The sequence below is a fragment of the Diadema antillarum genome, unplaced genomic scaffold (genome assembly GCF_040938485.1).
Source record: "Diadema antillarum isolate AM-2024a unplaced genomic scaffold, OU_Dant_1.0 scf00000031, whole genome shotgun sequence".
In the NCBI taxonomy this organism is placed as follows: domain Eukaryota; kingdom Metazoa; phylum Echinodermata; class Echinoidea; order Diadematoida; family Diadematidae; genus Diadema; species Diadema antillarum.
This window is the reverse complement of record NW_027270920.1, coordinates 611,963-639,821: the sequence shown is the minus strand read 5'-3', so window position 1 is coordinate 639,821 and position 27,859 is coordinate 611,963. Positions and strand designations below refer to the sequence as shown.

Here is a 27,859-nt window from a genome sequence, read left to right as displayed (position 1 = left end):
CCCACGCATTCTCTTTGGTGTGTAGGACTTCGACTTCAGACTGTAGACAACACTGCACTGTCATTGAGTTGGCTATTCCGCATTCGTTCAGTAATTTTGCAAAGTCTGTGAACACATTTACCAGAGGAAGGAAGCTAGGCAAGAGAACTTGTACCTGAGCTTGATCACACAGTTCGCAGGATCAGCAGAAGATAGAGCACAGTCAGAGCTGCAGAGTTGGAAAGCTGCAGTGCAGGTCAACCTTTTAGTGTTTATTAAACCCCGCTGGCCGCTCTGACCATTATTGTTGACCACTCTCTCTATCAAGATGGCTGCAACGGCTAGACACGACAGGGAAATGAAACAGAAAGCTGAGAAGGCGCTTAACAACCCAAATGTGGACCCTATAGAAAAATTGCGTCTGCAGTGTTTATCGAGGGGGTCTAGCGGAATACTTGGTCTAGGAAGGTTGGTATTGACTGGAGTAACATTATTAATAGACATCCAACGTTTAAGCACAACCCAGTCAAGTCACTGCACAGTGCACTGTACTCTGTAACCTGTAGCTAGGCTGTGTAGTGTAGGTCTCTAAAAATCGTTAGAACTTTCTTAACCCGGGGGGCTCCGTCCTTGTACACACTCACACCGTCACACTCACAGTTAGTATACTGTGCTGTGGGAGCTCCTTGAGTCAAAAGAGTGCTATCTCACTATTGACCGATTCTGTGACGCGCTATGTGTATTTTTGGCATGCGCGCAGCCATACTGGGTGTATCATCCGACCCCCCCTCCGCACTCCCCCACCCCTCTCCCTACATTAGCACGCGCGCAGAATGAAAAACTGCTTTAGCCAATAGGCGTCTCGTACTGAGTGCGCGAATGCTTGCTAGTGCGCGAACCTTTGTTACAAGTGCGTGATAAACATGTTGCCCCGGGGTGGGGGAGAGCAGGGGGGGTCGGCTGATACACACCGTGGCTGCGCCCTGTGCCGTAAAATGTCTGCTGCCCTCAACGAACCCGAATCGGTCAATAGCTGTGTATGTTGTGAAAGAAACATAAATTTTTGCACCTCTATGTATAAGTTTCGTATTTTACCAGCAAAATGCTTACTTTATAATTGGCAATGTATACAACCACATGCGTGTGTCTTTGCCACGCAGTCGCAGGATACAGCCACACTCGTGGACGCGTGTGTACATACCACCCACACACATGGAGAAGCTCCATTGTGTAGCGGGGAACACGCTGCGTGTGTCCACTTCAACACGCGATGAGCCTACCTTCTAGATTAACCTTCGTGTTCCCCGCCACGCAAAGCCCCCCGTGTGTGCAACATGTACACACACGTCCACATGTGTGTGGTTGTATACTCAGTATGTTTCTTACCTTGTAGTTGTACAATATGTTCACTTGTTAGAATTCCACATTAATCCCATAAATGTAAATCTTGTCTTGAAAAGACATTTTTTTTTTTTCTATGAGTTCATATCCCTCCCTCCCGTTCATTCTTTGGCTTTCGATGCAACCTTGATCATATTGCACTTCCGGGGTCACAAATTTGTTATGCATTTGGCCCAGCTTGTGTTTACAGTGAGAAAAGACGGGAACGAGACTACCGTACCTCCAGAGGTTGACCAAATACTCATCTATTTTAAGGTCGCATTTGGCCTTTTAAGTGTTCACAGTAAAATAAAGACTGGCCTCGGCCCGGCCTCATTTTTTTACTGTAAAGGAAATGGGGTCTTTGTAGATGAATATCGACATTGTTGTACTTCTCTACATGTTTATCTTGATGTTGTCAACAACAGTATGCCTTGCAGTTTGTCCATTTGATTTTGTGTACATCTGTCAGTCTTATGTCATATTGCAAAAAAAAATTGTGAAAAATGCACCATACATTTGTAGTGAAGTACTAGTAGTATTCTGATATTGATCTATAATATAATCAATTTACTGTAAAAGTGGTTTCTTTCGCAGAGATACTTTCGCGCTTTCCATCGGTGCCGACTTTTTCGCGTGTGTTTAAATTCGCGGTCGGCAAAATCTGTGAATTCACAGTCAGCAAAAACTGTTTTATTTTGCACATGAAAACCCAAACTATAATCCAATTATTTTTTTATTTATTAAATAGAAATTAAAACTAAGTGTAGGCTTACCTGAAATCCTGTCTCTCGAGTACTTTATAACATGCTTGCTGTGTGTGTGTTGACCATCAATACACTCAATGCGCGGAATCTTTGTGTGTGCATGTGCGCAATAGCTTTGTAACAAGCGGCGAGTTCAAAACATTTCCTTGCGTGGTTAATTTCGCGCGACTTTTCAAAACATTTTTGCGTGATGTTAAATTCGCGGGTCAACCTCAAAGCGCGAAAAGGGCGAAAATAAAACCACCGCGAAAGAAACCACTTTTACAGTATCAAGTTAATCAATTGATTAATTTTTTTTTTCTGCTGCAGGTGTCCAGGCTTTAATATGTTTTAACCTCTGACTTTTTTTTGTAGGGTTTTCAGGATTATGGATGATGATGGCAACAGGTCACTGGACTTTGCAGAATTCTCAAAGGGCATGAGAGACTATGGAGTAAATCTTGAAAAGAAGGAAGTGAAAAAGATCTTTGAAATCTTTGATAGTGATGGGAGTGGGACCATTGACTTTGATGAATTTCTCATCAAATTACGGGTAAGTAAACCTTGAATTCAACTTGCTAGAAGTATCAACCATGCAAATAGTTCAACAAATTTGAGTTTCTAAAGGGAAATAGGTTGTAGCCGTGTATTAAGTTCGACTAAAATAGTTTTTGGACATACAAAGTAGTGTAGCTTGTCTTTGGTGCACCTAGTGACACTAAAACATTTTTCACCTTCTAAGTAATGTTAGTTTAGCCTTAAACTTACATCTTGCCTTAATTCTTGTGTCTAAGGGAAACTCAACTCAATTTTCAAGTAGATGTCAACAATAGTGGAGTACAGTAGTTGAACAAATAATCAATTACTGGTGCCGGTATCTAGTATTACTTTAATCCTGTAACTATGCCAGTTATAACAAATTTAATGTCGAGAGGCACTTATATTCCCATGAAGTAGGTCTTTCTATGCAGTGTGTGCTATTCAAAGTACTGTATACCATAGCCCAGTACAGTCAAACCTGTCTATAGTGGCCACTCAAGGGAGACAAAAATGTAGACATTATAGACAGGTGGCTGTCATAGACAGGTTCTTTAACATGCTTTTCCTCTCAGAGGGAATTGTTTTTAGTGGTAGTATACGACAGGTGGCTGCCATAGGCAGGTGGTTACTGTAAAAGACAGGTTTGATTGCACTTAAAAGACAGTATTTTTTTTTTTCATTTTATCTGTAGTTTCAGGTGACTCAGTATTATTCTGTTGTGTGTGTGTGTGTGTGTCTGCATGTTGTTATTGTTAGGCTTGAACATGAATTCAGTAAGTGTATTAACAAAGTAAGTATTTGTAATTGTATAAGAGTGTATCATTCCATGCTATGGTTATTGTTATCATATACTCATTACTGTCATATTGTCTTGATACTCTTCAATTAATTAGCCTTCAGGATGCTTCATTGAACATGTACAAAGCTACACCTGTAATATTTGACTGCTTGATTTCAGTATCACGCAATCATGTGGTGTGATTATTGGTAAAAAAAAAAAGCTTTCATTGATGTATATGATTAGAATGTGCACAAACATTAAAGGTAGGGAATCCCATTTGCACCCCTTAAAATGAAGAGCTGTACAAATACAGTGGTATGTTGAAGAGAGTATCATTTTAGAAACTCCCATAAAGTATTGAAAGTGGAAGGTAACATTTAGTACATTTTTTTTGACCGTTAGATTTTGAATTGAATTGTTTTCGGGGCTCACCGTAAATTCCAGGGTACATAATTACTAGGCTACCTTTGCAGACCCATGTACTGCATGTGTGTCCATCATGTATATTTTGTGAAGAAAGTTCATCAACACTTACAAACATTTCTATATACATTCTTGCCACACACTCTATATGTTATTACATCAGCTCTTGTACTTTTAGATTTGTGTTTATAGATCACAAATACAGAAGAATGCAACAAAAAGGCTTATAAGTGTGGCTGACACACAGAATTACTGAGTAGTTGAGCTTTGTGCATTATTCAAATTTTAGATAACTGTTGACTTCCAAATTTCTAAGCAGTGGCCTAAGCAAGTCCCCTGAGGTTCATATTTAATGTTTTGCTACATTTTGGGAGGTCTGTAAAAGGTATCCCCTACCTTTAAAGTTGACAGTTGAAAGAAACATCATGAATATTATATTTCACTTACATGTATATTGGGGATCGAGAACCGTAATCTCTTTGTTATACTGACTGTTGTTTTGTTTGTCTGTTTTTGTCCATTTTAAAGCCTCCAATGTCAAAAGCAAGGAAAGATATCATCCACAAGGCCTTTCGTAAGCTAGACAAGACGGGAGACAATGAGGTGACCGTGGATGACCTCCGCGGAGTGTACAATGTCAAAAGTCATCCAAAGTTCAAGAGTGGTGAGATGACGGAAGATCAGATCTTCAGATTATTCCTGGATACATTTGACACACCCGATGACAAAGATGGCAAGGTGGGAAGAATTGTTTGTGTGTTGTTGTATTTGCTGAAAACTTACTGGTACATGTACGTATCCCAAAATGCATTACCCACAGGTAGCTTTTATGTTGATTCTTATAGTTTTATGAGGACTCACATTCATACATTCTTGTAGGTAACATGGATTTAAGTGTAAAAAGTTATGAAGTATTTGTGGTAGGGTTTTAGGTACATGTAGGTACAGTATGATACATAATCTTGTCAGTATGCAATGATGACAAATAGAATACTATTTCTTTCTTATTTTGTCCCCCCACCCCCCCCCCCCAAAAAAAAAAAAAAAAAAAAAAATCCACCACTAATCTAAAAGTGTGGGACTGAGCCATATGAATCATGTTTTGGGATGCAGGTCCTCATTAAATCTGTATGGCAGTGCATATGTGACATTTCATATTGATCCTTAGAAACAGACTTAAAGTATGTTTGATAGCTTTCAAATATTAGTAATGCCTTTTTGCAAACTCAGCGCATAATAAGTGCTTTCTTTGTAATGATAAGAATGATGCCGAATGATATCTCTCACACTATCAGAGAGAAAAATGTGAATATGATTTCATTCCAGAGACACCAATAAAGTGAATGCATATAGACTGACAGTATCATGTATTCATAGTGGAGCCCTGTAGCAAACCAGTGGTTACTCTTTCAGAAACCTTGGTCTACTGCTTGCACTTGTTGGAATGGCTTCAAAGACTTCTTCTTCTTTTTTCTTTTGTTTTGTTTTGTTTTCTTGTAGCAATTGCAACATTCATTTCCAATCTTTGCCATCCCCAGCTAATAGTCCATTTTTTTCTCTCCTTCTGTTATGAAGTTTTTCTTTGCAGCCTGTTCATTCCATCTTGTATTGATGCAGTCTAGAAGTTTGTCTGTATAGCAGACCTTTTCTCAGTTTTGGAACGATACACTATATGCCACAAAACTTCCTGGTACTGCATAAAACTTGCCTTCGTTTTCACTATATTGAATGTTAAAAGGTTGCAGTGCTCTTCCATTTGAAAGCCATGTATACATGTTACTCCTAAATGGGTAGACTGTGGAAGTTGGACTGTTAGGAGAGTAGATGGCTTCATAAAGAATTCAGCTTGTTGTTGATGAGCTGTATATTGTGATTGAGGTGCCATTTATCTTCACTATTTGTGAAGATGTGACTCTGAGACATTAAGCTCAAGTAACCGAAATAGAATTTTGTTTTGTCTGGCTGACTCTAGTATTAGTATATATTTGTGACCTTGAGTCAGTCATAACTTCTCATACCACTTTGCTTTGAACATTATCAAAGAGTGGTTACATTCATGTTTGTTTACCTGGAAGCTACATTTGTAGTTCATGATTCCACCAGAAAGCTCAGTGTATAGATCTCTTTTGAGAATCTACCTATGGCTACATACAACCCTTTCCTGGAGTTTCATGACATAAAGCAATTCATTTGATCTGCTGTTTTTGCATTGTAATAGGCTCGAGGCATGCAGCTTTGGATAGCCCTTTGCATGGCACCAAGTCTTTTGATAGCTTTCTAGTCATTCTTGCAAATCAATTGATGTATACATAGGGAAAGCTGCTCATGGAGTCCACAAAATTACTATGAATACACACATGATGTTTCAGGTGAGAATGTGCCACATCTCAATAGAATAAAGATTATACTGCCATTATTAAAAGAGATTTATAAGCAAAGAATGGTGTTGGAGACATTGCAGCTGTACAATTGTATGTTGCCTGATTCCCTGTTGGTTTGTCCCACTATCAAATACCATATTTATTGCAATATACAATTGTACCTGAAATAACAGTGAAGGAATTTCTTGGTACCTTGCTCAGTATGGTATGGCACAGTGTAAAGTGAGGTACCAGTATATAGAGGTACTGGGAAGATATTTCAGTGAAATTTCCAAAGACCATATAATAGGTCAGAGGTCACTGAACTCTGAATAGAAATTAAGAATTTTCAGCTAGAAGCTTCATTTTTTAATTAGGGAATGTACAGTGGTAATAAGTCAGCAGAATTGGTAGAAATAAACAGGGAAGCTACATGAAATGGTAGTGGTGAATGGACAAACGTCCAAAGTCGCATTTTTGCAAAAGAAGTGAAAAAAAGGTTGATATTCCAACGATTACTCAAGCTAGGAATGTCCAGTGGTGATGAAGATGGGATAGGGATACAATCTACATGTATGGATATCCACAATTATTTGCCTTCACTGAACTTGTAAGTGGTCATTTAAGTCAAAAGTCAGAGATCAAAGTTCATTGTACTTTGATGAAATCTGTTGTTTCTCAGCTGTTGTACATGCAACTTTTGCTTGTCATGTGCAGTGGTGATATCAGGTATAAGAAAAATAGAAATGAAAGAGCAGTTAGTGGCCTGAAATGACAGGGGTGACAGGTCAATGTCAAATATCATTTTCTGGGCATTGGTTAGGGAAGGGATATTTATTCTCACTAGCGTTCTACCGCGGGATCCCGCAAATTTGCGGTAGGACGATTTGCCGAACGCGTATACGCGCTGAACGTTTTCTTCTATGCGCAGCGGCAGGGGAAAAAAAATCGTGCGGAGGAACGCGGTAGGACGCTGATCGTCCTGCCGCGGTAGGACGGGCATGATTCATTCTTCGTGTGCACGCAACTACGGGCAGATACTGAAGTGGTGCACGCACACCCTTTCCCCGTCGATCGGATCATCTCTGTGGCACAACCTTTCTAACGTTTGATGCATGCACGATACACTCGTTACATGTATCATGTTGTAGTGTATTTGAACGGCTCGTGTGTTTCACGCGGGGTTAGTAACGGTGCGTTTCAATTTTTGAGTTCTCACGATCGTATTAATAAACATTATACACTTTCTTTCGATCTCAACATTATAAGCAAAACTGCGTTTGACTTGTTTGCACTTTACGAATTCTTTGAGCTCTGTCACAGCACGATCATGACAAAGTTTTGTCAAATTCTTTCGAAATCATGCTCAGCAAAACTGCGTGTGATTTGTCTGACTACAAATACAATCTAGCAAATTCTTTGGGCTCTCTCCAGCACGATCATGACATTTTTTAATCTAATTTTATCTTTTTAAAGTTTTTGTTCGATCTCACTTTCAGGAAAATTGCGAGTAATTTTTTTTCTTTGAGTTTGTACAGTACGATCATGACATGTGAAGCAATCTATCACACACTTTCTCATACTAACAAGCTAGTAGTAAAGTTGGGCAAGCGTTTTGGAACAAGGAAAAAAATGCTTGACCGAATCGGGCAAGCAAATTATTTTGAAGTCATCCTTTTCCCCCACATTTTCCCTGAGCTCCAATATCAATAAACCCATAAAAATCGAGCATACGGAAGCCCTAAACTAACGACTGTCTAGCGCTGCTACGCAGTTTCAACAACTTTCTAACACTTACTTTTCGATGAAACACGAACACTCGAGAGATCGCTATGATCGGAAGTACGAGTTAATGTACTTGAATATTCCAATGCAATTTGTGTGTGAATAGTATTCCGTAGTGACAAAGCCCAATATTTTGGCAGTAAAAGTAACCACCAGCAGAGAACTGGCGTTTTCTGCTCGCCGTAAGCTGTTTGCAGGTGAGTATAGGTGACCCCCCTCGTAAACAGCCATACAGTAACTGTTTGTGCACCACGTGTCTGTAGAGCACGCAGCGAATTCGGAGAAACAAAACAGAACGCAGTCACGTAGACAAAGTTGTGAACACCAACTTGACCGAGAAGGAAAACATGAAAAATCCCACGATGGCAAGGTGCCAGACTTGGGGGAAGGGTGGGGCGGTAGAATAGAGAGCATTCAACAAAGGAAACCGCGCGCACTGGTGCATTCCTGGAGGTTATAAGCAGTCTGGGGCCTGGGGGACCCGGGATGGACAGGTAAGGAAAGCAAATCGAAGACCGAGGGCGAAGACCAAGGATGTCAAACATTTAATACGATTCGTTATCACAGGCTATTTTTTCTTTTTCCTCTCATTTCTTATCTGTCTGATCTTTCATTTATCGGTAAAAAGAAAAAAAAAACATTAATTGATGTCAGGATTCAAATACTAGTAACTTGTTTTTTTTGTGTGCCTTATTTTCTTTTCTACTGAATTATATCTTACCTCAATTATCACCACTGATCAGGGAAAAAACAACAGTAACTGTTCGTTTCTCACAGTTCACAATCCGAAGTTTTTTGTTTTTGTTTTTGTTTTGTTTTTTTAATAAAGAAAAAAAATGAAAGAGAGAAAAAAAAGTTTCGGTTTTCCGAAGGTTCGCTTAACAAAATATGGAAAAAGAAGAAGAAAAGTTAAGTAATTTTGAAGGTTTGTTGATTCGAAAGCGAAACACAATGTGTAATTCTGAAGATTCCGCAATCCCGAAACTAATAGGCCATAAGTTTCGTACCACGCAGACCTATACATGAGAGTTCGTTCTAAGATTAACAAACTTTTTCTCAGATTTACAAACCCTGGGGATAATGCCACAGTAATATTCGTATTAACGAATCCTTATATTTTCTTTAACAAACATCTGGAGATTTTGCGTGTTTCAGATTCGAAATAACGGGGTCATCCTACGAGACCGACACCCACGACTCATACAGCCCACGAGTTCGACATTGAAAACAGGTCCATGAGTCATACAGGTCACGAGTCATAGAGCCCACGAGTTCGACGCTGGGCAAATGAAGTTCATGAGTTCGACACTCGGTAAAAACGGCTCACGAGTTCGACATAAATAAAAACAGTCCACGAGTTCGATGGATATATACAACACGGGATTTAATGTGTCGGTCTCGTTAGGCCTTTTTTGCTCACGTTAAATGGGTTATTCAAATACCGGTTTTGATTGATTGGCTATTTAAACACAGTCACGTGATGGAGGCACATTGGTTATGTTCGCCCATGGGCAGAAAATTTTTGTAATGCTCTCCCATGGGAAAACATTTTCACGTAAGAAATGACAAACGATACCAAACGATTGTACGATCATATTTTTCACGCAATCGATAGGATATAAATTTGCCTATTCCGTACAATGTGAAAATTTAAGCAGATGACCGATAATTGTAATGCGTACGAAAGTGTGATAATTTGACTAACCCATATAGGCCTAATCTAACAGATAATGACTTTCGTTGTCGGGAACATGTACCAAACATTCCACCATCAGGGTTTGAAACACTATTTCGGGAGGCTGTAAGTTCCTCGACTTCGTCTCGGGACTTATAACCTCCCTCAATAGCATTCCAAACCCTTCGGATGGAACATTCGGTATTTTCCCTCCCCGCCAGTGGACATCATCTATGTCGAACTCAGGGCTGTATGACTCGTGAGGTGTATGACTCCTGGACTGTATATTATGTAAATATGACTCGTGGGTGTCGGTATCGTGACGTACATGCACCCGAAATAACGAAACATCAGAATTTCCTTTCAACGGAATAATGTATACCGTGCCTGAAAAAAATCAACCATTCTAAACCAAAAGATACTATACTTATTTGTTACGATTATATCTCCACGTTTTCCATACCTCCTTGTAAGATATCACTCACTGCCATATGAATACTCCTCGATAAAAAGTAAACTATGTCGAACCATGTATGTTAACTTATCTTGCCTCAAGGATTTTGTCTTTTCTTGATTATCCCTAATAACCAGAAGGTTCGATAATAAAAAAGAAATAAATATATAAAAAAATGAGAGGAAGAAAGGATCGAAGGTTCGTTCATTTGATAACGAAAATTGATTCGGTATACTGCAAGTTCGTTTATCAGAAAAAGTTTCGTACGACGTGATTCATTCTGTGATCAACGAATCTTATTTCATTTCCAGAGAAACGAACCTTCGGAATAATGCCACAAGTGCAATGGGATAAACGAACCTTGTTGATTATTTTCGGATTGACAAACTTCTATATAGTCGGCAGAGGGAATCTGCGTGTATCGGATTTGCAATAACGAACCATCGGCATAACGAACCTCCTTCTTCTTCTTTTTTTTTTTTTGTCGGAAATTGAACACCACGCCTAGAAATCATCGATAGTGTCGAATAAGAATGAAACTGATTTCTTATACCTCAAAGATTCTTTTCTGAACTTTCTCCCAATGCCCGAATAAAAAGGGTGGTTTTAGAGCGTGTTGCTCTGAAAGTGCTTTATTCCAAAGGTTCGTGAATCCGAAAATGATGAATGATATGGCCTATTAAATTCTCCGAAGGTTTGCCAATCCGAAATGAAGGTTCGATTTTGTGATGGTTCGTTAGTTCATATATAAAAGGGTACTGTTCGTTATTCCGAAGGTTCGTTAATCCGAACATTTTGTGGCGTTATTTCGAAGGTTCGGTAATCCAAAAATGAAATAGGGTTCGTTATTCAGAAGGTCCGTTGATCCGAAAATGAAATAGGGTCCGTAACGAACCTTCGGAATAACGAGCTTTTATTTCATTTTCGGATTAACGAACCTTCGGAATAACGAACCTTATTTCATTTTCGGATTAATGAACCTTCGGAAGAACGAACCTTCGGAATAACGAATTGTAACCATATATGTATATGTTGAAAAAATGGTGTTATGTTGAGGTGCATGTAAACACATAATTACAAACACAAGAACACACGATTCACAAACTGGAATACAATCGTAATCTCTATTTGTGGAATTGATGAATTTTATATCTACTCCTGACATTATTGTGATGAAAGAAAAAATATCTGCTTCTTTGAATCTCTCTAAAAAAAATCGAGTGAAAATATTCACCCTTAAAGGAGTGAATACAAAAAAGAGTGAATTTCGAGTGAATTTCGAGTGAATTTTGAGTGAAAATGTTCATTTTCACTCGTTTTAGAGTGACCTCAGGGATCACTCCAAATTCTTCGAGTGATCCCTGAGGTCACTCCAAAATGAGTGAAAATGAACTTTGCATTCAAAATTCACTCCAATTTCACACTAAATTCACTCTTTTTGTATTCACTCCTTTAAGAGTGAATATTTTCACTCGATTTTTTTAGAGAGTACGTGTGTGCGGAGATGGGTTAAGATGATAGGTGAGTGGTCGAGTCGCGACTTGATAATGTTTTCATCAGCGTATACTCCATTACAAAAAGTTTTAAAAATGGAGATATCAAGGAATGAAAATTAAATGAAAACACACACGTATACAGAATCACGCACATACCCGTTTAAAGCTGACAGAAGGTTCGTTAATCCGAAACACACAAATTCCCTATAATACCTACAGAATCCGAAAATGAAAAAGGGTTCGTTATAATCCGAACATTTGTGGCGGTATTACGAAGGTTCGTTATTCCGAAGGTTCGTTAATCCGAAAATGAAATAGGGTTCGTTGTTCTGAATGTTCGTTTATCCGAAAATGAAATTGGGTCCGTAGCGAACATTTGGGATAACGAGCTTTGTTTCCTTTTCTGATTAACGAACCTTACTTCATTTTCGGATTAATGAACCTTCGGAATAACAAACCTTATCACTTTTTCGGATTATCGAACCTTCGGAATAACGAACCTTCGGACTAAAGAACCTTCGGAATAACGGACCTTCGGAATAACGAACTACAATCGGTAGGCGTAAATTCACACACGAATACACGATATACACCAAGAGACGAACTGGAATATAATCGTAATCTGAATATGTGGAATTGCTTTTATCATTGTTATTTTCATTTTTTCCTCTTCCTCTCCCTTCTTACGAAACTGTGATGATGAAGAAAAAAAAATTTCTGCTTCTTGTATATAGGTTACTTCATTATTCCACACTTGTGTGCGAAGGTAAGGTGAGGGGTACCGAGTGGTCAGGTGTCGGGGTCATCCAACGAGACAGTGGACATTGGAGTAGTGCATACAGATGAGGCTTATGAATATGTCTTACGGTATTTTTTGAAAAAGTGGACCTTCCAGACTTTTATTTTATATTTATTTATTTATTTACAGTATTTATTTTTTGGGGGTGGCGTATAATGTATACGCACCCTAACACCACCCCCGCTACGGGCCTGCTGATCCTGATCATCCTCTTTGAAATAATGGGCTGCGTGTTCCCCTTGTCATTTATCAGCCCCTTCTCATCATCATTTTATAACGATGACCCCCCCCCCCCCCCCCCCCCCCCCCGTCTTCGCCGCAGGTTATTCACTGCTGTATAAGTTTGTCTTAATTCGATTAAAGGAGTGGTATAATATATTGGGTGATTTTTTTTTTTCATAGCAAGATACTCACAAGCAACCTTTATGAAATGTTGAAGAACATACAATTCTAAGAGGAATTGAACATTCATTTGAGCAAAATCTGTTTTGAAATGGCTGATATAAAAACAGTGTAAAACAAACGATCGTCAAAGTGGGTCTATAACTTTTCTTGAACTGCTTTATTCCACCTCCCTGATATCTCAGCCATTTAAAAACCAATTTTCATCACTAAACTTTGAATTCTTCATAGAATTATGTGTTCTCTATTATTTCATTAGAGATCTCATCTAAAAGAAAAAAAAAAACATCTAGTCCCATCTCAAACAAAACTGTACCATCCCTTTATCGAACCTTTCCCTGTGGAATAATGAACTGTCGGAAAACTCCACAAAGAGTCCGGATAGAATTCCGCAAAATACTACGTGGTGGCCATATTTTACTCTTTCTTTACACACCGATCTGCAATTCCAAACGGTAAAAACAAATGCCAGTCCCTTCCAGTCAAAATGGGATGATGTTCGTTGTTCCGAAGGTTCGTAATTCAAAACAAATTTTCATCAAATACAACTTTGAATTCCTCACAGAATTATGTGCTCGTAAGCAGAAATTAGTAGGGACATACTCAGCAGCTCCAAAATTCGTATTTTGCCCTAAGAATAAAGATTCCTATGTTCAGCGTTCATTGATTGCTTTATGTTATATCAAGGACGCAATATCTGATGTTATACCAAGGACGCAATATCTGATCTCCAAATACTTCGGAAGGGGGGGGGGGGGTGCGGAAACTCCAACTGCCTTTCAGGAGAGGGGGATACTTTGATCTTCTCAAGCGAGCTTTTGTGAGAGCGAATGCAAAACTTTGTTGGGTATTTTTAATTATCGTTTACTATAAAACATAGACATGCATTGTTTTCAAGCTTTAACTTTAAACATCACCATTTCCGAAGTATATTATTCCAGTTTCTTTTCCCCTAACTATAATCTGAAAGTCTGCCACATGCATGATCGCTAAACGCCACGCTTTGCGTGGATGTGCCGAAGTACGAAACGATTACAGCTCGTTATTCCGAAGGTTCGTTATTCCGAAGGCTCTTTAGTCCGAAGATTCGTTATTCCGAAGGTTCGTTGCTCCGAATTTCATTTTTGGATTGACGAATCTTCGGAATAACGCCACAAATGTTTGGATTAACGAACCCTTTTTCATTTTCGGATTAACGAGCCTCTAAGTATAGGGAATTTGCGTGTTTCGGATTAACGAACCTTCGGAATAACGAACCTTCGGAATAACGAACAGCACCCGTACGAAACACATGGTTTCACTCAATTCAAAGGAATGAGGTTATTGCAAGTTCGATGGATCGAATGCCCCTCATGACTTAGTTGAAGAAATCAAGAAGTCTTTTACGAGCAAAGAAATAAAAATGAGAATGAAGAAAAGAAAAACCCCGAACGAAAGTTGCTAGCCAAAATATCTAAGTAAAATTTAGTGGAAATTTACAGTATATATATAATAATATATATATATATATTTTTTTTTTTTTTTTTTTCACAGGTGAAGTTCCTTCGAACTTTGAATAGGGATACGCAGTTTTGAGGGGCATGAAATTGTCATGATTTTGCTGTCTAATCGGGTACATGTAGCTCTCAATAAGCATGCGGCTGCATAACATTCTCGTAGTGAATTTGTCTCGGCATACGAGACCCTTCATACTAGTAATATTTCTGTAATTCCATTTTTGATTGAGTGATTAATCAATCCCTTTTATAGTTCAGTGAGCATTAAAATACTGGTATTCAAGCATATATAATCGACTGTTCGATGTTGTCTAGTATGGGCCAAAAGAAAAGCTATACACAATCATGATGTGTTGCTTAGAATCATGATCTTTGCCAATTACAAGCTGATCGTTGTTCGATCGATGTTTCCAGGCTATGTTTCATACGCTGTTTATTACCAGAAGTGCGCGCATTCTTTCGTCCAGCACCTGGAGTCTGGCAACTGTTTTTGTGGAAATGCCCACAAGTGTGTGTTGTGTGTGTGTGTGTGTGTGTGTGGGGGTGGGGGGGGGGGGGGGGGGTCAAGTTTCTTCTATCCGAAGAGACTGCATACGCACAATCAGCTCTTCGCTTTTATTTTACTGTCGTCAATGTTTTTTCCCCTTATTCTTTGCTGGTAATGGCATTCGTAATTTAACCGAAAATAAAAAAGGTCAAACGGTTGGTTATTCGGCAATTCCATCCAAGTTGTAAGTTAGTTTATCATAAAGAGCAATACATGTACATGTAATAGTATTTGACAATTACAACAGAGGAAGAAATGATCAAATTTGATCCTGAAATTGATCCTAATGGCGATGTAGAAGAGAGGGAAACGTGGCAGATGGAAGGATTTTTTTTTATCATTGAATTTTAAGAAAATTACAGATCACCAGTATATTTCATGTCGTCAAAACTATATCGTGTTTTTGTGTTTATGTCAGTGCGTGTATGTGGGCATACGTTTACTTGCGTGTTTTAATTCACCTCTCATCGTGTAATATCCCATAATTATAATTACAGCAATCTGCGCATCCCGAGAAAAAACTGAAAGATGTAGCATCTCCTTGCTCAAAGTCTTGTACTACGCCTCCCCCTCCACCACCCCACCCCTCGAAAACCAACCTAACATAACATAGTGTGTTTGAAAACACCGCTGTGCTTCTCAAAAAAAAAAAATAGAGAAGAAAACAACTGTACATTTCGCGTCGTAACGTGTTGATTGCACGTCGGTCTCCCACCACTCAAAGAACATCTTACATGACACCGTGCGTGGGAGCTGAACATGAAAGTTGCGTTCTTCCCAGGCACGCACATGTTGAATGACAGCACGTGGTTATTGCGCACCTCTTCTTCTGCAATACTCAGTAGACTGTTCACAGATTCTCTTGCAGACTGACTTGATTACAGTAACTGTTGTTCTCAATCATTAGCTATATAGTACTAGTGTACGCGTTTCTCTTCATATTGTTATTGTGCTGTTAATAGCCTGCAGCTGCAGGCCGGGAAAACAACAGCGTGTTTGAAATGGAATTGTTGGGAATATATCACAGGTTACTACTGATTTGAGAAGAATTTGCTTTCCTGTCTTTCAAAGTGGTATGTACAGGCACTCTCCCCTAAAAGCCCAACCAATTTAACGTAAAATCCAGCGGTTTTCTTGGGATTGCAACGGTATTTTAGCAGCAGCCTATACTCCTGTAATGATAGGGAGATCAGGAACGAAATTGCACATCGTTTAATACAACCTTGGGGCGTCCTTACACACGGAATGAGTTGCCCGTCGAGGCGTGGTAAATATTCTGTAGGTGTATGTACCATTATAAGAACTAATTTCCGTAAAACAGTATCCCGACAGTGAAAAGAACTGCCGTGTCGGTAAAATAATGTCAATGTGACGATCAAGCTGTAATAACAATGTACAAAATACAATCTACAAACTACAAGAAAGACATGATATTACATTCGCTCATCAGAAGTGAAATTCATCCACCAAAATTTACGTCTAAAATTTAACTAAAGGCGAGTCTAAGCAAGGTGTGTGACCGTGGCACATGCCGTATTCTATGTAAATAATCATAAGAGTTGTCAAAATGCAGCTTCACGATGTCCTTTTTGTGACTTGTGTTTTGTTTTGTCGGGTTTTTTTTTTCTTAACAAAGGAGCTTCGATATTTGAAGCTCATTTTTCCCATTGGCATTTTAACATGTCAAACGTTGCACTCTCGCTATTCGATTGCCTGACAAAGAATATGAGTCACGTGTAGATATTTTTTTCAGTGATTTCGTTCATTTATATCAACACAAGACTCGCGAATTGTCATGTCACATTATATAGCTCATTTCACTGTCGTGAAATCAGGATTCAGGTACCGGTACTAACTAGCCTAGACCTACTTAATCATAATCACTTCATCCTTGGATGTAAATTAGGGCCTACACGTTATTTTTTGAGTGATCCCAATAGAATAGTGTCTCAGCTTGAAGGTTGCGCGACGATATTTTTCCACCTCATTTGTGATTAAACTGGCATCCATACGGCCACAAACGATTTCAAGCCGTGTAATTCTAGTCTTTAAAAATGGCCATACGCATCGTAGTACACCCAGCTTCTGGCTCTCGTTGGTTGCGTTGCTGCTCGAATTCTCACTTCTGTTGATTGGGATCACACGGCGTACGACCAAACCGGGCTTCCCCACACACACACACGTACACACAAAGCATGAGACGTGACCAAAATGTGGCGGTAGAACGCGGAGGGACGCCAGTCGTCCTACCGCGGTAGGACGATCTCTCTCTTACAGAAAAAAATCACCAGCGCGCACATCATGTCAGATGCGCCTATATACGCGTAAAATCGTCCTCGAGCGTTCCATGCGTCCTCCTGCGGTAGAACGCTAGTGAGAATAAATATCCCTTCCCTTAGACTATTAATCCCAGTGATCTATTGTTAAGTGTAATGGAAGGAAAAGATATACTCTTTGTTTTGAAAGGATTAAAGGGGATGGCTAGTAACCGATCAGTGGGAATGCTGAGGGATGATTGTTCCAATCCTTGTGGGATTCATTTAAGAGTACATTATATATCTACTGTTGTGTGAAAATTATTTGCTTCAGAACAGTCTCATATTCAAGTAATGTGCAGATTAATGCCCCGTCACTGACCAGCAACGCTAACCAGGAAACATTAACACATTGATTAAACTGCACAGTACTTGAATATGAGACCATTCTGAAGCAAATAATTTTCACATAGCAATAGATATATAATGTACTCTTAAGTGAATCCCACAAGAATTGGAACAATCATCCTCCAGCATTCCCACTGATCCCCACTGATCAGTTACTAGCCATCCCCTTTAAAGATCAGCCTTTCATTAGAGGTCAAGATCATTTAACTTTGAACATCATTATGCTTATTATAATGGCCTTATAATGTAGATGCAAATTCATGTTATAAGTAGCACTTTTGAAAGGTAGTCTGAATAGTAGCTGTACCCCGACTGTAGTCAAGTCAAATTTGAGACAACATTGCATTGAATGTGAATTAGATGTGTGAATGGTTGGCAGTAAATGAATCATGTAATCCTGAGAGATGTGTCAATATATTTGTGCCACAAGAGTGCTACAACTTTTCATTTCCATTCTCTCCCACAACATTCCATCCATCGGCATATGTTCCAAGAAACAATATGAACAGTCTTAAAATGAAACTTTGTAATGTTCACAAGCAGATAGCTTATAAATGCACTCGACGTTGATCATTCACAGGGGAAAAAATAAATCAGTGATAACTGTAGTCTGTTATTCATCACCCCTTATAGAAATATCAAATATCTATAGGTCTGTGAAATGAAATAATAATAATGATACCATTTAGTCAGTTCTTAGAACGCATAATACCATCGAAGATAGTCTCTATGCGTGTGCAAATGGAAACAAAATCTGTCAAATATTTCTCTAGTCACATGTAATTAACAATTATAAAGATGAGTATTTAGCACAGATTTGAATAAAGAGAAATCAAAGCTAAATTTGTAGATTGATAAAAATAACCCAGTTAAATTGGACATTTATCAAAGTTATGACAATAAAAGTTTTTTTTTCGTGTTTTTTTTTTTTTTTTTTTTTTTGGCAAGACACATGTATACAACATGTGATACATGAGTGTATAGGGACATCACTATCATATTACTGTTTGTCTTTGTTGACACATGTCCATTGTTTGCATGAGGAGGCATGTGACCTAAGTTGTACTGTAACATTTGAAAAATATTGAATGCAAAATATCACACCTTTCTTGACAATCAATTTCACTCTTGAGGCACTTTTTCTTTTTAACTTTTGCTGCCCCTGAAGAAGTGAAAATGGAGTGCGTTAGAAACTGGAAAAAAATTAAGGGAGAATTTTGGGAGGACATGAGAGTGATATGGTACCACTGTTTTGTCAAAATTGCAATAATTGTTACACAGGGGCAGATCTAGGAATTCTGTATTAAAGAGGGGGCACCTGTACAAAAATAAAGGAGGGCGCATGCACCCCCCCATTTTTTCTTTTTATTTATTTTGTTTTAACAAAAAATAAAGGGGGGGGGGGCATGCCAATGTGCTCCCCCTAGACCTGCCACTGTTTATGCGATTGTAACATGTGCTGCTAAGATTAAAATCCTTCATTAAAGGGGAAGGCTAGTAACTGATCAGTGGGAATCAGTGGAAATGCTGGGAGATGATTGTTCCAATCCTTATGGGATTCATTCAAGAGTTCATTGTATATCTATTGTTGTGTGAAAATGATTTGCTTCAGAATGGTCTCATATTCAAGTAATGTGCAGTTTAATGCTTCCAGGTTAGCGTCCCTGGTCAGTGACGGAGCATTAATCTGCACATTACTTGAATATGAGGCCATTCGGAAGCAAATCATTTTCACACAAGAATAGATATACAATGAACTCTTGAATGAATCCCATAAGGATTGGAACAATCATCTCCCAGCATTTCCACTGATTCCCACTGATCAGTTACTAGCCTTCCCCTTTAAATCCAGGGGGTAGAAGGGGTGTGGAATTGTGAAGCATACTGTCCAATCAGTGTCCATTTTATTTCCATTACGTAAAATAATGTTAACCTTTTCCTCAATTTGCCGTGCCCTTTTGTTGTCCTCCTCAACCATCGTCAGGTGACCTTGGATGAATTCATGAACTACTATTCTAGTGTCAGTGCCTCTTTCGACTCTGACAGCTACTTTATCCTCATGATGAAAAATGCATGGAAGATCTAGGGCATGGATACCACCGCTGCCACGCCCTGCCTCCTCTTCTTGCTTTTCCACCGTCATCTTGGCCCCGTGAGATTTTATCTTTGACGAGCACCTCTGTCCACGCACGTGCTGCGAAATCATCCTCGTACAACAGACACTTATTACTTCACAGCAATGTTTTCACTCATTTAGCTCTCACTGGGACCAATGCAATTGACACAAACGCCTTGGATCACAACGCCTCAACAGACACACATTGCATGCCCACCGTATTGTATGTGTGCACACCTGATCCAGTGATGATGCACTCTTTTCAGTAGCATGAAAATCTTTATGAAAGAATTACCTATAAGTTTATAAAGGTATCAGAAATGAGCTATCATCTCAATTATATTGTTAGATTGATCCTCCGACCCTCTCTCTTTTATGTTCGAAAGTTCAAGATTATGTGCTACCAAAAATGCCTACTCACCAGAAACTTCAAGGAATTGACAGTGGCTTTATTCCATTCAAAACTGATACCTGTATTTGTTTTGTCGCGATGTGCATGGTTTGTCATTGCTTCAGTGCCTTGCATGAAAAAGTCATTTTTTTTCTGCACATATCTATTCCTTTGTGACTGTGATGATGGCTACAATTTACAAAATCATTATCGGGAACATTATTCGTCAAGTCAGTCCGTTGAATATGTTGCTGTGATAATTGTTGCTGTCGGGCATCAAGCATTCATAAGAAATGCTGTCAATGTACAGGTGTACCAGTATTTCACTAATTTACAGACACTTGTCAAAACATTTATGCTTTAACTCCAGGTGTACAACTGATAGACTAGTACCCTGTTCATACTGCAGGCAGGTTTCAGAGCCTCTTTGATGAGGTTCTACAATGTAAATCCTGCTTAACAGTAAAAGCGGTCTCTTGTCTGTATACTGCTCGGGCTGGTTTGCCCAAGCAGACCCAAGTAGCTCTCGGTCCCCATGGTAAATGAATTCCTCTCTGATACATGGCACAGGCTTATTATGAATTTCTGACTTACAATGTACATTGTACTGTAACTGCCAACATTTCCATGGTTTATCTTGTTTAGAGTCCAAGCTGAAGCATAAGATGTATCACTCAGTCCCACACATTCAAAATGATGCATGTCTTATGTCAGGTTTTAAATTTTAACAACTATGTTCACAAACATTGGCTTACAGTACTTGTACACAATTCTTTTTGTAAATGGACTGCACACATCAAGGCAGTTTTTATGCCTCCGCCACAAATTTTTACCAGAGGCATTTTTCAGTGGTACAATAATATGATTAAAAGTCACAGCTTTCCTTTCAAAACAGGGATCTGGAACTAGTTAGACAATTTCCTCTCGGCTTTGTAATAGCCAACATTCTGTTTGTACAATGTAGATAAAGAGTGTGACACTTTACACAACATGAAGATATAATTGTTAATAATGTGTCATGAACCTTACACGTGTGTGAACTGCATGCCATCCACTTTGAAGTGGTACAAGTAGATATCATGAAGCAACTAGGAAATGCCATGACCATTAAAAAATGAGCATTTAGAAAAGTAAAATAAGGAAATAGTTTTTTCTATTCCTCACTTCTAATTTTGTAAATGGTAATGGCAAATTTATATCTTCGTGGAATGTGGTGATTATTGACACTTATTATTTGACGAGTAGTTACATGTATGTTTTCCGAGCGGCTTAAAACTGGTGTTATTGTTTCATTTCATATGTACACATGTATTGTGTAGACTTTATTAAGCTGCAATACACACTATGTTAGAATAACATTTGAATAACTGTATTAACTAAAGAGTGCAATTATACAATAAACTTGTAAACTCAGAATACAAGAGATTTTATTTTAGATTTGACCTGAAATAAGAAAGTTGTAAAGCTGAGTGTGGTATGTGTTCTCCCATAACAGTGAGATGTAAGTTCTCAGGTTTACACGCAGACTGGAGATGATGACCTCATATTGTAAATTGCAATTAACCTACATGTATACATCAAAAAAATCCTCTGAAAAAACAAGTTATCATCCATTGATACAAAATTTGACATAAATTATTGGACTTACAGTTCACAGGTCAAAAGAGATACTTTGTGCAGTTTAAATCAGGGAGTACCATCAAGTATAGGACACTCTCTTACACATGTAGAAAGTGGTTTGTGGTGTCTACACAAACATGAACATACAATTGTTCCGTAACCCCATTGAAACATGGCAATAAGACAAGGACATTATAAAATTCCTCTTTCTTTTTGTTTTGTTTTTGTTTTTTGGTTGTATTGCAGCGTATAGCCATCTGGTGTACCACAGGGCATTTTAACGTTTCTACAATATAGCAATACAAATAACTTTACTGTGGATGCATTTGAATTGATGTAATGCATTGCATGGGATTTTTGCATTTAACTACAGTAATACTCGTTCAAATTTCATTATTATGTACAACGTATGGACATTCAAGTTTCCTTTAAAGCTGAGCCATCATTTCCTGTCTGATGACGGCACTCATTCAGAGTCACAGACATTGTGAATATGAGGCCTAATCTTCATCACCATGGCAACCACTCATTATGCGTAAATTTCTGTGTGAGCATTGCAGTGACTTCATGAATGTGATTGTATCAATTCCATGAGGTTAGAACTATAGATAGTAAAGCAGTTACACAGCACAGGATGTTATAGTGAGGAAATACAACCCACGTATTGATTTATGAATCCGAACTTTTATGATGTCAAAAGACTGTATTTGTTGCTAATCTCACAATTCTTTCTCCCCCATGTTTTTTAATGTAATACATACTGTAATATCAATCATTATATTTTTTGAAAGTAGGCTAGACTTACAAAGTTTTATTTTCTGTTGGATATCATTCTCCCTGCCACACTACATTCCACTATCTTTTTGATCTTTTTTTTTTTTTTTTTTGGACACTTTAAAGGCATTACTGTATACGCTATATATTTCGCGGGGGTGTTATTTTCGCGAATTTCGCGAGTCGGGAGCTATTCGCGAAATTAACAACACGCGAAAATATTACCTTCCAAAATGAATCCCTCGCCTTGATGATACAAACATTTCAGTACTAGTATACCATGTCACGGCTTACCGAACAGACCATACTGGCTAAGCTTGTTTACGCACGTCCACGTCTACTTACGAATACTGTAGAGAGCCAATCCATTATCGAAAGGGGACCAATCGTCAGAAATCTAGCGCGATGGACTTAACCACTTCAAAAGTGTTGAATTCTAACTTACTAGTTCGCAGAGTTTGGCAAGTCTTTTTCATGCAGTGTATAACTAGTATCATTCTTATTTGCTAGTAAGTTGAAAATTCACACTTTCTTTACCACTTCGTGTTTTCTCCGGTCCCCCAATCGCGAATTTAACCACTCGCGAAAATGTGTGACAGCGGCAATTCGCGAAAATTTATGTACGCGAAAATTATAGCGTATACAGTATTTACCATGTGCAGATGAAATAAAAACCCAGCTCTAGTGCTTCAAAATAGTTCTAAAATATAAGTTAAGGATAGAAACAACCAGTGTAAAATTTGTAATCATTTTAATTGATGTTAAGCATTGTTTACTGTATACGCTATATATTTCACGGGGGTTTTATTTTCGAGAATTTCGCGAGTCGGGAGCTATTCGCGAAATTAACAACACGCGAAAATATTACCTTCCAAAATGAATCCCTTGCCTTGATGATACGAACATTTCAGTACTAGTATACCATGTCACGGCTTACCGAACAGACCATACTGGCTAAGCTTGTTTACGCACGACCACGTCTACTTACGAATACTGTAGAGAGCCAATCCATTATCGCAAGGGGACCACTCGTCAGAAATCTAGCGCGATGGACTTAACCACTTCAAAACTGTTGAATTCTAACTTACTAGTTCGCAGAGTTTGATAAGTTTTTTTTTTTTTTTCATGCAATGTATAACTAGTATCATTCTTATTTGCTAGTAAGTTGAAAATTCACACTTTCTTTGCCACTTCATATTTTCTCTGGTCCCCCAATCGCGAATTTAACCACTCGCAAAAATGTGTGACAGCGGCAATTCGCGAAAATTTATGTACGCGAAAATTATAGCGTATACAGTAATACACTATCTACGTAAATGTGAGCAATAGCTATAATGAAATTGTTTCTAGACTTAGCCAATTGCAGTTATGATTTAGTAAGAAAACAGTGATATCCCCTTAAATATTTTATCATATTCTATTGCAAAATTCTTATATCGTAGGATGATTTGTGATACTACTGACCTAAACATGATGCATCAAATGTGATAGCTCGAACATTTTTCTTTTTTTAAATCATGCTCCCATTGGTAAACAATACCTTTAAGAATATTACAGTTTGTATCATACAGCAATGTAAGGCGTTGCATCAAAATTATACCTTGCAGGATATTGCAGGATCCTGCAAGGTATAATTTTGATGCAATGCCTAAGTTACTTACTTGATCAGTTAGCTTAAGTTATTAACTGAATTTCCTCTTAAATGTCACTCCTTTTTTCCTGACTGGGTCAGTTTAGGTAATACTCTACAATGTATATTTTACTTTCTAACATTGAACTTTGGTTGCCCTTGGTAGTGTACCATACTGTAAGACTGTGTCAGATTATCATTCTACACAAGTTTGTGAACTGAACTGAGCACACACAAATCACATACAGACAAGCAGAAAATCTAAACAGAAAGTCACACACTACAGTTGTATATCCCCCCCCCCAAAAAAAAAAAAAAAATGGGGGGAGGGTGGAGGTAATACCCCCCCCCCCCCCCTCCCCCTTGCACTGGCCATGAATACAACCACATACAGTGTTGGAAACATATTTATGTGTCATCATTTATGCAGGTTAGTTGTAAAATGTCATGCACAGTATAAATTCAAATGAAGTCTGTATCATTTCAGGGCTGTATAATGTTTGCCTATAGAACCAAAGAGCTACTGATCTAACTCTCAACAACCAAAGGGGGGAATTTTTTTTTTTTTTTTTTTTTTTTATAGAAACAAAATATAGTTGTTGAACAATATGGTTTGGATAAATACATTGTTTAACATAAATTGTAATTCGATTCAATACCTTGTAGTGTTTACACAAGTTGCTATTGATTTTCTAAATTCATGTGATCATTGCATACAGACTGATGATTATTCTTATGTCGAAAAGTTTAGTAACAGGAAGTTCTTGGGGTTTCCTTCAAGATTATGAATCAGTAAAACATACAGATCCTTTTGTAAGTCTATCAGTACTTAAAAATTTCGCATGATACAGAATGTTAAAGCAGCAAAGTGAGTCATTAAAATAGATTTTGCCTGTGGCAGAGAATTTGCCTTCAAGGGATGATGGAAATACATTGAAATGATTATTTTTTTTTTTCTCCACAGAATACCTCAGAGATTGAGAAAAAAAATGTTCATGAAATTGATTATTGCTTTCAACAACATGCTTGGTCTGAAGTAATGGCAGCATGCTAACTCTGTTCCATGGAATGGTTCATTTCCCGTTGCCATCACTACTGCGATATTAACATGAGTGCTTTTCATCACGATTTTCAGTCGCCTAGCCAAGAGCCGCCTGAACTGCCCAGGTGCAAATGAATAGCTTGGATGCACAGTGGAGGGGGTGGGTAGGAAAACATTGGAATGTGTATTGTGAGCTCATCTCTTTAACTCTGCTGGACTCAGATACATGTATGCATCATCAGGCATAAAATATACCTACAGGTATAAAAATCTGTTTTGTCTTTCCTTTTGTTATGTCCATTATTATTCAGTGATGAAAAGTGGCCATGCTTGGCTGAGCTACAATAGCCCAATGGATATTGGCTGATCATTTTGTAAGAACATATCTTTTCTCAGGGCACATTTATATGCATTGAGACTGAGAATGAGAAGGCTCAATTGATGTAGTCTTCATGACTGCAAAATGTCAGACAAGAAATGGATGGACTTTCTCAAGATGAATGCAAATGTAAAATATGCCTAGCATGTGGTTACCAGGTCTCAACATCTTTCCTACCCATCATTAGAAGCTTCACAGAGTACAGGGAAATGTTTTTTTTTCTTTGTTTCCATGGGAACAGAACTATTGTCCGGGAAATTCTTCCCTTGGTGATTAATTATAGAAGTTCGCTGTGTGTGCATTGATGCTTAAGTATCTATTGTTCAGATTGCAAAGAAATACATACTATTCAAGATACACTGCTAACATACTTCTGTACACTGCAATGTACATTGCACATCTTCAAAGGGTTGTGTGTTGCAGTGGTTTTAATAGAAAGCTTCTTCTTGTTCTTATACACTGAGTGTATACTGTAAAACCACGAATATTTGCCGCATGAATTTTTTTTTGCCAGTTGGAGCTTATGAAATCTCTGTGAATTGCCACTGGCACTCAATGCATACCACATGTAGTGTAGACAAGTTTTGCACACATTTCAATTTTGCGAATCCTGGCTCCTCACAAAATTTGAAAAAATATTCTTGCAGGCAAAATTTGTTGGTTTTACAGTATACAGAGTGAACCAGAATATGATTCAATCTGTGTTCTGGGGATGTGTATTAGGTCCATATAATGTACGTGCATGCATGGGATTTTCAGTTTAAGTCATTACACTGTATTCTCTGTCCAGAAGTGTCATTTTACTCTTCTTCTGTCATTTCAAAGGAGACATGCTCTGCTACTGTCAGTGTATGTTTATTTGATGTGTGCCACAAGTTGCACGTGTATCATGCATTTTGATTGATAGCTTTTTCATTGCCCTTTGTGTTATGTTCATTTTATTTCTTTTGCCATACAGCCATTCATCACACTGTTATCATCCTTCCTTGAAGAAAATTTCATTGTCAACAGGATTTGTGATAGTTTGCTTTTAGCTGTCTGTTTTGTGTTATATTCTGTTTTTTTGTTTGTTTGTTTGTCTGTTAAATTACCTCTGCCAAGGAGGTTATGTTTTTATCAGTGATTGTTTGTTTGCTCGTTTGTCTGTTTGCCAAATAAGTCAAAAAGTTGAGAACAGATTTGGATGAAACTTACAGGAAAAGTTGATAGTGGCACAAGGAACAGATCATGATTAAATTTTGGTAGTGATCCAGGAAATTTTATGCATTTATGATTTTCAGAGGATTTTTTTTTTGGGGGGTCTTTTGGCAAATAGGGTCAATGAACTTGGGACACATTGAGGTTTGCACATAAACACTGAAGCATGTGTTCTGCTCAAGGCACAGCGCAGCATGCTGTGCGATGTAAAGGTTTCTGTATTGCGAAATTGGGCAATTTGCAGTGCAGTGTGTGTATGATTTGGTGGAAATGAGTTGAAGCATTCAAAAGGCTTGGCTGAGGTCTGCACTCTCCAAGTGGTTTTCTAGTTTATATTTTGTTTTCAGATTTCATAGCAGATAAACCCACTGTTTTTTTGCATATATTCCCTTTTCCCCCACCATAAAAAAAACCCCCAAAACAAAGAACACCACCACCAACAGACATTAAAACTTTTGAAACAGTTTGGGGCAGAAAAAGACTTAGAATGCCCTTTCTTCAAAACCATTGGCCTTTAATTTTTGTGGATTTTCATCTTGAATTAAAACTACAAATTTGTATGATTTAAATAGGTAAATGGAATACAAAATAATTTTCTGGCCTGGACGTTAGACTATGATTGAAAGTTTGTGTCAAGACCATTACCTCACATGTCAAAGGTACAGTCCATGTTTTGTGTTCATACATGTTTAACAAGCAATACATCATGGGTCATTGCTCGTAAGCACTACTCTTATGTTCAAATTGAAGGTGATCTTTGGAAAGTTTAGGTTTTAAATGTTGTAAAGCAGATACAGAATGCCTCCTCGCAGAGAATGGGCATTGGTGTCATGTCTCTTCTGCGATGGCAACAAATTACAGTACATGTACAATATGTGCTAGATATATTTTGTGAGCACCTGCAGCTGCGCAAGTCTGTATGATGTTGTCTCACCTCTGTTGTGCTAAAGTTCAACATTTGCAAATGATTTTTTTTTTGTATCTAGATACATGTGTATAATACCACTGGGAGAACCCTTGTTGATTTTCATATATATATATATTTTTTTCTCTCTCTCTGTGTCATTCCTTCCAACCTCCAGATTACAAGTGAAGAGTTTCAGAACTACTACGCCGGAGTGAGTGCCTCAATTGACAAGGATTCCTACTTCATTTTGATGATGACAAATGCCTGGAAGTTATAA

The 27,859-nt window shown here is 38.2% G+C and overlaps 1 protein-coding gene across 1 annotated transcript; it reads left to right on the top strand.

The window, feature by feature from the left end:
- The first annotated feature begins 307 nt into the window (after nt 1-307).
- LOC139741125 (calcyphosin-like protein) lies at nt 308-27,859 on the top strand. Its single transcript, XM_071651715.1, has 4 exons — nt 308-447; nt 2,481-2,658; nt 4,378-4,587; nt 27,758-27,859. Exons 1-4 carry the CDS (start codon nt 308-310, stop codon nt 27,857-27,859), a joined length of 630 nt encoding a protein of 209 aa, XP_071507816.1.

Coding starts and splice junctions, on each gene's coding strand:
- LOC139741125 (XM_071651715.1), top strand. CDS start 308: ATGGCTGCAACGGCTAGACACGACAGGGAAATGAAACAGAAAGCTGAG. Junction 2,659..4,377: donor AATTTCTCATCAAATTACGG/GTAAGTAAACCT, acceptor TCCATTTTAAAG/CCTCCAATGTCAAAAGCAAG. Junction 4,588..27,757: donor CCGATGACAAAGATGGCAAG/GTGGGAAGAATT, acceptor TCCAACCTCCAG/ATTACAAGTGAAGAGTTTCA.